General features: G+C 30.0%; 1 protein-coding gene across 9 annotated transcripts in view; it reads right to left on the reverse strand.

Annotated features, from left to right (window-relative positions):
* LOC108753686 (dystrophin, isoforms A/C/F/G/H) overlaps positions 1-12853 on the reverse strand; it is a 456309-nt gene that overhangs the window by 427239 nt on the left and 16217 nt on the right. For 8 of the 9 annotated variants that reach the window (XM_018495515.1, XM_018495513.1, XM_018495514.1 and 5 more), the window contains exons 2-18: positions 7689-7750; positions 7327-7419; positions 6739-6816; positions 6402-6494; positions 5632-5721; positions 5341-5539; positions 4953-5110; positions 4475-4870; positions 3722-4363; positions 3515-3637; positions 2961-3440; positions 2714-2871; positions 2276-2643; positions 1823-2175; positions 1317-1751; positions 911-1063; positions 287-448 (exon numbers count right to left, since the gene is read on the reverse strand). In XM_018495515.1, coding sequence (XP_018351017.1) covers positions 287-448; positions 911-1063; positions 1317-1751; positions 1823-2175; positions 2276-2643; positions 2714-2871; positions 2961-3440; positions 3515-3637; positions 3722-4363; positions 4475-4870; positions 4953-5110; positions 5341-5539; positions 5632-5721; positions 6402-6494; positions 6739-6816; positions 7327-7419; positions 7689-7750 — 4043 coding nt within the window. The remainder of the gene's footprint in view (positions 1-286; positions 449-910; positions 1064-1316; positions 1752-1822; positions 2176-2275; positions 2644-2713; positions 2872-2960; positions 3441-3514; positions 3638-3721; positions 4364-4474; positions 4871-4952; positions 5111-5340; positions 5540-5631; positions 5722-6401; positions 6495-6738; positions 6817-7326; positions 7420-7688; positions 7751-12853) is intronic. The other variant, XM_018495519.1, reaches the window with a different exon arrangement.

A 12853-nucleotide genomic window follows, 5' to 3' on the forward strand; every position in this document is an offset into this window, starting at 1 on the left:
TACTTATCATAATAACTGTATCTGTTAATATGTTACTGACATTCCGCCCGCAAGTATTTTTATATTAATAAATTTATTTTTCATAACTTATCGAATATAAGAGACATACTTTAAGAGATGCTATTGAAATTATAATTTTTTTCGTATTAAACGTCGGCAAGCTTTTAAAACCATTCAGAAGCAACAAATTTGCAACATTACAGTTCTAATATTTGTAGATTATGGATTATTCCTTTAATTATATAAAATATGACATAATATACGTATCATTTTTTCGTAGACAGACCTGGTAATCGTGAGGCAAATCATCAGCAGTAAGGTCGCAATCAAGACGTGCAGTTAGTACGGAGTCTATTTGTGTTAAAGAATGCTGAAGGGCAAGAATACGCCCTTCCGATTGTTGAGCTTGTTTCACTGATCCTTCCAACAGCTTGGCCCGTTGCCCTGCCTACTCAAAACATAATACTCTATCTTTCTAACTAAACTAACTTTATGAAGCAAATATTAGACTTGCAATGATTGATCATTACAATTTTTTTCTCACCCAAGCAGAAACGTAATATACAATTGTATAATAATACAATATCTAAAATTACATAATATACAATTGTATATATAATAATACAATATTTAAAAATTTTCTTTCATTTTTTGTTGCATATCTATTTTATATATTATAGTTTTTATATATTATAATTTTCACACAAATAAATTTTCACATATAATCATTCTGAGTAATTCATACTAATGCTACATGCAGTTATAAGCTGTTAAAGTTTCAAATGTTCGTATCTATGCACAGCACATACATACAATTCTGTAACATGAGTTCCTTAGGATATATCTTAGTATAAATTATACACTTTACATTAATGACAAGCACGTAGGCTTGTAGCAAGTATATACATACCTGCTTGTTTAAGTTTTCCCATCGATTTGTTAATCCCTCTACGTCTGTTTCAATAGAATGAGTCATGATATTACTGTCAATAAGTTGTTTACCAATTTCTTGAATTTTCTCAAGTCTAGATTCCGGATGATTTCGTATGTAATTTTCTAAATCCTTAAACATAATATATATAACTTTTTAGTGTATGTTGTGTGTGCACTGTACGTACAAAAAAATCAGTTAAAATTATAAAACTTTACGAAGAGAAATAATTTAACATTTTCTATTAAAAAAAAAAACATTTAAAAGATAAACAATAACTTATAATCATTTTTTAAATTTTTTTTTTCTAAGCTAATTGTTTGATTTAAATGATAGGATAATTGTTTATGCTAAATATTTATACAAAATTGAACAATTCACTTACATCTAGTTCTTCTGAAATTTCTTCTGCATCTGCAGCAGCTTTAGGCGATTTTTTTAATCGCTTATCAAGCTTATCCAACCAATCACTTTCCTGTGCGACTAAAGCACGAAATTCTCCGTACTCATGACTAGCATTTTGTAAATGTCTATAGCGTTCGTATATACGATCTGTAACATCCGTCCATCGCGCATTTAAAAAAGTGAAACGCCTACCAAGCTCTTGTACGGATGATCCTTCTGAACTTAATAGTTTATCATTTCCCATTTCGTTCAAGTTTCTAAATTCTTCCACTCGTTTATCAATGTTGTCTTTTAATGCTTGATACCGACCACGAACTTGAAAAAGTTCAACTGATGACGTTATTCTTGATTCTACTGGTATTTCTTTTTCTAAACTTGACAACCACTTTGTGAAATCTTCTATACCATTAATAATCTAACAAAAAACAAAACAGTTACGCAAAAAAACATTCATACTTTTATTTATTAAAGATTGTATGTACTTACATTATCATTTTTCTTTAAAGCGCTTTCATATTTGTCGTTTAAACTTTTAGTCTCATTAACAATTGTATTCCACTTATATGTTATAGCTTCCAATTTGCTGTTTAACAAACTTGTAAAATTAGCTTCCGCTTTTTCGAGTATATTATTTGCTGATAATCGAAGTGCTTCTATTTGCGGTTTTGTTTTATCTATTTCTTGAGAAAATGAGTGAATTTGTTGTAATTTATGTTCTGTTGTTTCAACATTATCCGTAATGTTATCTTTGGATAAATTTTCTAGATACAATGATGATTTTTCCAACCAAGATTCAAGAGTAAAAAGTTCGGTATTAAATGTTCGCAAAATTGTAATATCTAAAACATTAATAGATTTTTTATGTAATCATAACAATTAAAATAGAAGTAAAAAGCAAACGCTTATTTTGCATATTATTTCTATTTATTTTCTATTTACCTTTGGTAAGAGCCTGTTGTTTCTCTTCCAAAATAATAGGGATATCACTCCATTTAGTATTTAAATCCTGCAATTCATCTTTAAGTCGCTGTGCTAACGAATCATCATTTATCTTTGCTATTAAATCTTGTCCAATAGAATTAACGTATTTGAAAGTTTCTTCCTGTTCTTTTAACGAGTTTTGTATATTTTTAAATCTTTTTATTTGCTCTTCCATAATCTTCTCACCCGACATAAATATATGTTCTGACAATAGAAAACCTTCCACATTGTTGATAAATGACATTAGATTGGCGATTGCTTCAGTATATCTTTTAGGTGGTGTTCGATCAATAGCATTAGTTATTTCAGTCAATCGCTCGGATAACCTGTATATATTGTATTAAGTAACACAAAAATTTATAATATGTAAGTATATGTACCTATAATAATACTTACATTGTGTATAAATTCTCCCAGTTAACAAGAAACGCTTTTACGTCTGTATCCATACTATTAGTTTCTGTAATAGCAACTTGATTTTCTGATAATTCTTTTGCTTTTTCAACCAACTTTCTTATACGTTCATCGTGGGATTTCATTGATTTCATTTTAACCTGAATAATATATTTTAAAATTGAGATTAAAATATCGTATATATACATATATTACAAATTAAATCACATTAAAAAACATTTTAGTTTACCCTAAATGGTTCTATCTGATTATTTTCTTTATTTGTCTCGAACCACTTGGTGTAACTTTCTAACATCAAATTTAGATTGGCTAATTCAGTCCGAAATTTCTTTACTTCCTCCAGATAATCTATACGTCTCTTTATCTCTTGAAGACGATTATTTGTCGCTACCCAACAATTTTGTATATCCTTAATCTTAGATTCCTCTTCCTCGATGGATTCGTTTGCATTTTTTAATTCATCAATTAGCTGTTTACCAATTTCAAGAACTTTATCATATTCATTTTTATGCGAGTCCATGTCTACAAGAGTATCTTCATAAACAACTTTCTTCTCTTCCACGCTTAATTCGTCAAATACTCCTTCCGATCGACCAATTTCTAAGTCAACATAATCTAGCCATTTATATAGATGAAGTAATGCCGATTCAAACTCATGTTTAGTAGTATTATCAACACGTCGTTTCTTCGAATCACTATATGGCGTTGACTGAAAAGAGAAGTATTACATAAGTCACAAAAGCGGAATACTGAAAACTATTGAGAGAAATAAGAAAAACGTACTGTTGCAGTAATTTCTTCTTTATATGCTATACTTGTTACCGTTTCGGACATCCATTCGTTTCCTTTAATAGTTGTTACATTCTCTTCAGACATTAAGTCAAATTCAAATCCAGAATTTGTTATCTAATACGCAATATAATAAAGATTAAAATTAAGAAGTAAAATATATTCTTTTATAAAATGTAATATTCTAAGATATTGAATTACCCTTTGAGATTGAACTTCCATGATTTGTCCAACAGCTTCCCATCGATCCTGCAGGTTTTCGATCTTTTCTAGAATACTCGCGTATTCTGAAGACGAACTGTTACCATCTAAATCCTGAATTGATTCTTGCAGAGAAATTAATTTTTTCTGATTTATATCCATTTCTGCCTTAAGGATTTGCAATTTCTTTATTCTATCTAATACTTCGCCAAATTCGGATGCCGGATTGGCTTCCATTTGCTTTAATGTAATTTCCGTTTCGTTCAACCATGATACTAGCCTTTTATAATCATCAGTAATGCTCTGCCAAAGTGCAGATAAAGATTCCAATCGCTGATGTCGTTCCTCTTTCCATTGGCCGATATGACTCCAACGTTCACCGAGAGCAGACAACTGATCTTCCATTTGTGCATAAACCGCCTCGGAATTTTCTTCATCTACGACTACTACCATATTCCTCATACTGTCGACTACGTCTTGTTGCGCATGAATATCTTGTTCTAATTCGTTGAGATGTTTCAATTGTTCCTCGAAAGTCGATGGATTTAATTCGGTTGCTGCCATCAACGAAATTCGATCTTCCGTTTTTGTTAGCCATTGTCGTAACGCATCTAGCTGAGCTTGTTGCATTTGCATCAGAACCTAGAAATAGTCATAGATTTTATTTGTAGATAAAATATTTGTAGATAAATAACTCATGTATTAAAATTATCTCTGCACTATATTATTTTCATCAACAAAATAGATACATACTTCGTGAATTCTTGTTTGCCTTTCCATGGCGCGCATTCGAAGACCTTCCCAACGAGAATTTAGTAAAGACATCTGCACACGAACCTCGTGCTCTTCATCTTTATGCAATCCGCCTTCAGCTAACAATCTTGCGCCTTCCTCTAGAACAGTTCCTACTCCATCTTGATGACCGGATAGTTCCATCAAGAAGGTTTCATGCTCGTGGAATTGTTGTTTCAATATATCTAGAGTCGAGCCCGGCTCGGGGGCATGATTCAATTTATCCTCTGCTTCCAAAAGCCACGTTAAAACATCCTCAAGTGCAACCTGATACCCGCCAAGCTCGACGGAAACATTTGTAGCTAAACTCATCGGGCGAGATGCTGGCATACCAAAATTTCCGAACGTTAAAGTACTCTGCAAATTAATTTTTTTTTATATATCATATATTAATATGATGTAATTCTCTCGTCCATTTGCTAAATCACGATTCACATACCTCTGTTCCTGGTGTTGTAACGGGACTAACTGGCGTACTATCACTTGCGATTGAAAGATCTAGCTCACCTATGTCGTCTCCGGAATGTGGCAACGATTGAAAGAGACACATAACGTACATCATTATGGATTTTTTATCCGGTACTGAAGTATTGACATCTGAAATAAAATATAACATTGTGAAAATCGACGTCACATGTCGTTGTTTTACATGTCATTGCTTTATAATCCAATATATTTTGCAATTTTTTATGTAACTTTAAATTTTTATAAATTTTTAGGAACTAAACTGTGATAAATTACATGAATTTTTATACTAAATATATATAATACAAAGAAAAAAATTAATATTATTATATATAATATTTAGAATATCTGAAATAAATTACCTTCGGGATCCAAAAGACGTTCGATACCAAGATGTTCTTGTGCGAGCCGAAAAGCATGATCCAATCTAGCATTTGGATGTTTACGCGCGATATTATTAAAATCAAACAAATGAGATTTCCATTTATGTAAAATTGCGTTAAATGCTAAGCCGTCCGACCAAGACGTTGTAAAATTTTTAATATCAACACCAGGATAATTCTAAAAAAAGACGATAAATTATTGTTGTTTTATTTTAATGATATTCAGTAAAATTTTAGTAAGTACATAACTGTAAAATTTTTACGTATTACCTGTGAATTTTGACGACACCAAGCAAGAAGTGTCTTTTCTAAATTAGTCTGTTGTAATTCTGTCATTAGATCTTTCAAGTGATAATGTACCTGTTTATGTGTAATATAGAAAAATTGATTAATAGAAAATAGATGAGGTAGATCGAGATAATTAACGATAAACATAAATAATCGATATAAAAATCAGAAAGCCAATAAAACATAATTTTAGCTAAAACATATCGTTTTAGAGATATTTTCTGCTTGTATCATTTATAAAAAAATTATTTTATAAACAAATATTACCAGCCTCACGTTCTCTCGATTACAACAAGTATGACAAAATCTAAATTAAGGAGTTTAATTCTCGCTAAAAATAAATACTTCATTAAAAAGATTGAAACTAAAAGATTAAGATTAAAATTATTTTTGCCACGTTAATAATAATAGACTTAAATTCATTTCAAAAAGTTTTCAATATCTTTCAAATTTGACAAAAAAATAGAAAATAATCTCGCATAAATTAGGTTCCGTTCCACATAATGAATTACAACTTTGTGGCATAAAAGAAAATAATTAATTACTTAATACATCAAAGGCATGTTGCAATCAAATTTTAATTTACGTAAGAGGTTTTCTTGCTAATAATGGTCTGCAGCACAAAATTAAAAAGATATTATCTTCAAAATTATAAATGACATGAATCGAATTATTACAAATTGAAATAAAAAAAACTCTGTCGTAATTTGTACAGTTTAATATTTATATGAAAAATGTCATCGAAAACTTACTTGCCAATGAAGAATAATACTCCATACCAAACCAAGTGTCAATTTAGGATTACCATCAACAATATCATTACTACTAATATTAACAAGTTTCACCTGAAATATCATATATTATATACAGCTTTGATAGAAATTTATATAATTACATTAAATTTATACTTTTATTTAAATTAAAAATCCACTAATTTACCTCTATAAACAATATCTTATAATTAACATAAAATAAAATAAACATTTGTTTTATCGATCTGTTTTCGTAATTCTGTTACGTAGTAATTCCGCTTAGCACAAATATTTCCTAGAATATAACACAGTATAAACGCTGCAGTTATATACTTACGTTATTCTGTTCAAGAATTTGTAATGCTTTATTAACATTATTGAGATGATGCACTCGCATTCGGCCGCGTTCTCTTTTCTGTAAAATAAATATCCTACTATGTTATATCTCCCTTTTAAAAAAAAAACATGCTGGAGCAATTACTAGAGCTCGCGCGTTTTATTTTAACATAAAGCGTCCTAATTCTATATTGGACATTGTGCAAAATAAATTTCAACGATAAAAGCAAATATTTGCGTGGGGCAATGCAAATGCCGCGACGCGGTATTACATCTCGGGAATAGAACATTCTTACGCCTACCGCGCATTCATAATCATGCACTCTTATGCAAATATACCCCGATACACGCGCACCTGCTCACAATTCGCCACGGCGAACGCGAGCTGTGCTGACGCGGAATGCATAAAGAATAATGTTATTAGAAAGCGCCGTCGGCCAAGAGATGCTCTAACGATCACCTTTGCGATTTAACAGCAGTTTTCGACAGTCCATCGTCGATGCGGAAAAACTTGCGCAAAATTACGGATCAGCGCTAAGCCACGCTAAGCGATTATCGCGGTGTGCAGATAGGCGCGCGGCATACTTACATAAGTCTTGGAAGTGAGCACCTCCAGAAGTGACAACAAGCGATTTCCATCTCGCAAATCGATGAACAAATCACTGATCGGCTCGTGATGATTCTACGGAAAGTATGACGGATTAAACATCCGTTTTGTGCTTTTTCCTCGCTGGAAGCACACATCCCTCAACGTACTATTACATCGCGTTAGGAGATAACGCACAAGTACGGACACGTGTGTAACAAGTAGATACTTATTACATTCCATGCATGAAGAGATTTAAGAGCGAAACTCCTTGCATACCGTGCGTGAGGTACAGTCCCGCGAATAAATGGAGTGTGTATAATAATAACAGGCGAATGGTAATTGGACTGAATAAGATCCTTTACCTTGAGAAGCTGCGAATTTATCCATTTGGCGAACGTCTTCTTCTGCACGTCTTCTCGCTCATCTGTAACATTATTATATATTATTAATTATTGAACTTTTCGGCGGAAAATTTAGCAAATTCTTCAAATATTCTAAGAGGAATAGACTTCATTACGTAAACCATCATTTATATAAAATTATAGAAGTCAAATGTATTTCATGTTAATTAACTAACGTAATATTATAATCCGATAAACTGACATACGAGTATTCGAATATATTATCAATTATCGTATTTAATTAAAATTCTTCGGAAATTCGTCTTTCAATAAACCGATAATTATTTAACACGTCATAATCGAAGAATATTTCTCAGATTTCCGCGTTCTGTATGTAAATGTGAATTTAATATGTTTACTTAGATTAACTAATCGTGACAATTGAGTTAAATTAACAATTGAAAAATGATACAAATAACATGCGCATGTTAACATGTATTATATTTTTAATCTATATATATATATTTTTTTTTGTATTAATGACATTATTGTTAAGATACATTAATTACATATATTTAAGATACATTAATTACATATATGTAATTAATGTATCTTAAAATGCAGGAAATGCATCACGTACCAATGTATAAATATAATTTATTTTTTTTTTATTATAATTTAATCAGAGATTTGCATTAGAATAATTGAAAATTACTAAAATTTTTAGTTATAAAATTTCGGTTGTAAAATATTTCTTATTCCACCAATACTCTAAATATTGTTTCTAAAACAACGTAAATTAATTTTAATCTCGTGAACTTACTCTTCATTTTTCTAATTCTTAAAACTAAAAAAAGATGAAGAGTTAGATGATTAAAATTAAACTATTAAGTATACATTAGTAGAAACAGGCATAAAATCCATTTCTACCAATATAAATTAACTTTAATCGTGATTTAATTTATTCTTTACCTTTTTCTAATTCTTAGAATTAGAGAAGATAAAAAGTGAATTAAATCAAGATTAAGTTAATCTTTATTGTTAGAAAAAGCACAAAAAATGATTGATAATCATAATTCAGAAGCAAACTGAGATATTTTTTGATAATTGAAATAAATATATCTATTCTATGATGTGATTATTTATATATTCCGGGCAAAATTTATCGCAGTAAAGGAAAGATTTTGCGTGAATATCACTTTGTCTCGGAGACCCTCAATTATTCGTTGCGCGTCTATGAATACTTAGAATACTTTTGCAATTTATAATATATTAAGTGGAGCAACAATTGATCCACTGACAGTTTTACTCGCTCGTAAAATTATTGTCGACGTAACAACGTCGGCTCATCATCATCTATCGCGTTGACACTAGTTGACCTCGGCGACTGAAGCAGTAAACTCGAAATTTAGGTCGACTGACAGCAAGTCGTGATAACTATAAGTAAGTACCTGTTCACTTTATCGGATTGTTAAGTACACGAGATGGTATGCTGTCGACCAACTCGTCATCATCCACACGGTAGTGAATTGATCGCATGCTGATTTCATGCGTCGTGATGCAACCGGCTTATAAGAAAGCTACGAGTATCGGCATGCCGATAAAAATAGAAAGATAGATGATGTCAGCTTTCACGCATTTTAGCGTTTTGTATATTTACTGATGTAGAATCGTTACTCCTGCATGTTTCGCAAAATATGTGTATCTCTCTAGTATACTTCTAACACGTCTGAAGAATTATATTTAGACGAGCGACACGCGGCACTGCATATTAAATTAGCGCCACGCAAAAAAAAAAAACTTACGCGAATACCGTCTCGCTGCGCAAAAAAGGAACTTGCAAGCAATAATTTTTAAACTATAATTTTGACTTTATAACTTTGTTTATCTCCGTTTAGAATACTCACTTTTCGTGAGTATTCTATGTATACATTCCGGTATATATTCTGTCGTATTTCCTGACCGATAGATAATCGTATGAAAAAAATTTTTTGTCAAGAAAATTTTCCGCCAATCTCCAAACGCGGAAACAGCTTTCTTTCCGCAAAAAATTTAACGCACCATTCAGTACGCTCGGTTCAGAAGATCGACATCTCGTTTGGAATCTGAAAGTCATCCACGGTCGATGGCGCATTTTAACGAGCCTCAAGGAAAACATACTAACCGATAGACGTTACTGATGAATGAACGAATGAATGGACGTACTTATCTTGTAGAAAACGCAGGTTACGTGAGTAACATGCAGACGGAAAGAAATCGCAAATGGTGATCATGTACTTAAAGTAAAGTAAGCCGTGAGATCAACGCACGCAAGACAGTCTGTCTCGTGAGGAAGTCGGTCGCCCTGGAGCTTATCTCATGAAAGCTCGGAGACATTAAAAAAAAATTCTATTAAGTTAAACGGGATTGTCGATTTTCTAGAAAAGAAATAATCTATCATTTGCAATAATTTATCATTTCATTGTACGTACAGCACATGTAAATAATGTTATATTTTTTATTACTGTTCTAATAAATTACTATCATAAATCAGTCAGACCAAAAAAATCAATTAATGTTCGTCAATGTTGTAATTAATTATATAATAGTAATTAATTCCAAAACATTAGCAACAATTTTTATCCTATAGTGCTTTACATATAAATTAGAATAGAATATTATATAAATTACAAATGTGTAGAAATTAATTTGATAACAAGTGTAATACCAATCATTTATTTAAAGCCTTAGTAATAATATTATAAACTCCGTTAAAAAGTATACTGCAATTATATACTGCAATTATATAATATCCCGAAAATTTATAATTCTGTTCGGGGCGGTAAGATATCTTCGTCCAGTCCTATAAAATACGGCGCTTCCGAATATGGTGCAACGAGTTCTTGTGTACAATCCGGCGATTTCTTCTCCGAACGCCGTACATCTTCCGTCGAAGGATCTTATCGCACCGTACCGAAGTCTGAATACACATATAACGATTTCTCATTATATCAGGGATACGAAAAAACAGTGCTGACGCGTGTATCAACATTTAATGCGGATAATTATCCCAAAGAATCTTAAATGATTAACGGAGATTGAAATGTAACTGATTTTTTTAGAAAACATATGCTATTTTTACAGTAAATTATCAATACTGTATTGGTCTCATTTCATGTTTCAATTAATTGGAAATATACACAGTTAGAAAATGTATGTTAAATTTGACATATTTCACATGTCCTAAACGATCCACTCAAATTTTTGTGTTACTTTGACTAAGATGAATATGTTAGAAAGGAATACAAATATTATGTAAATGACATAAAAAATGTAATACTGACACAATTTATAAGTATATATAAATATTAAATTCATTTAAAACATTTATTTGAAATGTTAATTTAAAATATTATAAATGTTAATTTTTAATAAAAAAATATGATTGCTTACAAATTTTGTCAGTATTACGTTTTTTATGTTATTCCTTTACATAATATTTATATTCCTTTCTAACATATTCATCTTATGTCAAAGTAACACAAAAATTTGAATGGAGATGTTTAGGACATGTAAAATATGTCAAATTTAACACAAATTTTCTAACTATGATTTATAAAATGTTAAATTAATAAATTTTATTTATGTATCTTCGAATTTACGTTTAAAAACATTTTTATGTTATTTGTTCATTTATTTATAAATTATGTTTTAATACTAAAACACGTTGAATATCAATTAAACACAAAATATTCAAATCACATAATTATATTATATTAAATTAACATTCAGGTATATTAAAAATTCATTTAGTTTAACTGACAGTTACCACTCTTTAAATATGGTAATTAAAGAGACTTTCTGCTGCATTCTGGGACTGAATATTGCAGTTACTCTGTACTAATTAATGGAATTCATCTTTTGGAGATCAGTGACGACTCGAATGGAGCCGAAACGTCCGATCTTTTTGTAAAGCAATGTAAGGAAAATTTTCCTTTAAAATATAATTTGTAAACTATGTATAATGCACGAATTACTAGGATTATTGTTCTCAATTCCCCGTTACTTAAATATTATTTCTTGTTTTATCTCAAGAATCGAATTTCTAATCTTTTTAGGAATTCAATACAAAATTTTAAAAGGACTTGAGTGGACCGCTTTTAACATATTTTTTATTGTTGTAATTAAAAAAAATAATATAATATACAAACGTTAAAAATTCAAATCTTTTATGGTATAAAATTGAAACATATACGAATTGAAACATCACGAATTAAAGATCTTTTTCTCTTAAATATGATAGTCAGAGAAAAATATCTCCATTAATTTACTCATAAATGTAAAACTGAAATGTGCACTTTTCTTTATTTAAGATCACATGCGCACATATACAAACTATATTCTGATTATAATTTTATAATATATATTTTATGCTAGTCAAGAGAGAAGGGCAGAAAAGAAATTATTTATTAAAATCTGATTTGGTCTAAGAACAACTCTGTTTAGCTATACGCATCTGTCCGTTTTCTTTCAAAGCACATAGTATAAACAGTAACATACCGCCATTAAGCAAACAGAGAACTTGTGTGTCTGTAAATACTTCGCCTAACTATAAATTAGCACATGCAGCTCGAAGTCTTCATCATTCTTAGAAAATTAAATTTTAACGCTATAGTTAATAGTTTGCTTCGCAACTCCGACATCAATATTTACATCAATATTTTTTAAATTCTACATTTTAATGTTGTAATAATTTCTAGAGCAAATTTCGGAAATATGTTTGTCTCTATATTATTTTCTTATATTTTGTATACTATCAAAATGAATTAATAACTACCGAAAAATTTAGTGACTTTTCAATTTCTTATTATTTGAAATTTTTAATTAAAAATTTGATTAATTAAAATTTAAATTAATGATTTATTTTTTCGTTCTACCTTCTGTTAAAAAAAAATTCAATAAAGAACATTTAATAACGCTGATTAACATTGATGTATAATCCAAAAGTCTATATTGTAAAAAATAAAATGTTAATTTTAACTTAAAGAGACGTTTAGTGGACTTTCTGAGACATGCAAAAATGTTAAAATTAACATTTTTGTGACTTAAAACGTCTTTAAGTTAAAATTAATATTTTATTTTTTACAGTGTATATATCTGGAGTCTATTGATTAAACATATTTAATCTTTAAAATATTTGTTTAATA

Source organism: Trachymyrmex septentrionalis, unplaced genomic scaffold, assembly GCF_001594115.1.
Source record: "Trachymyrmex septentrionalis isolate Tsep2-gDNA-1 unplaced genomic scaffold, Tsep1.0 scaffold70, whole genome shotgun sequence".
NCBI classification, from domain to species: Eukaryota; Metazoa; Arthropoda; class Insecta; order Hymenoptera; family Formicidae; genus Trachymyrmex; species Trachymyrmex septentrionalis.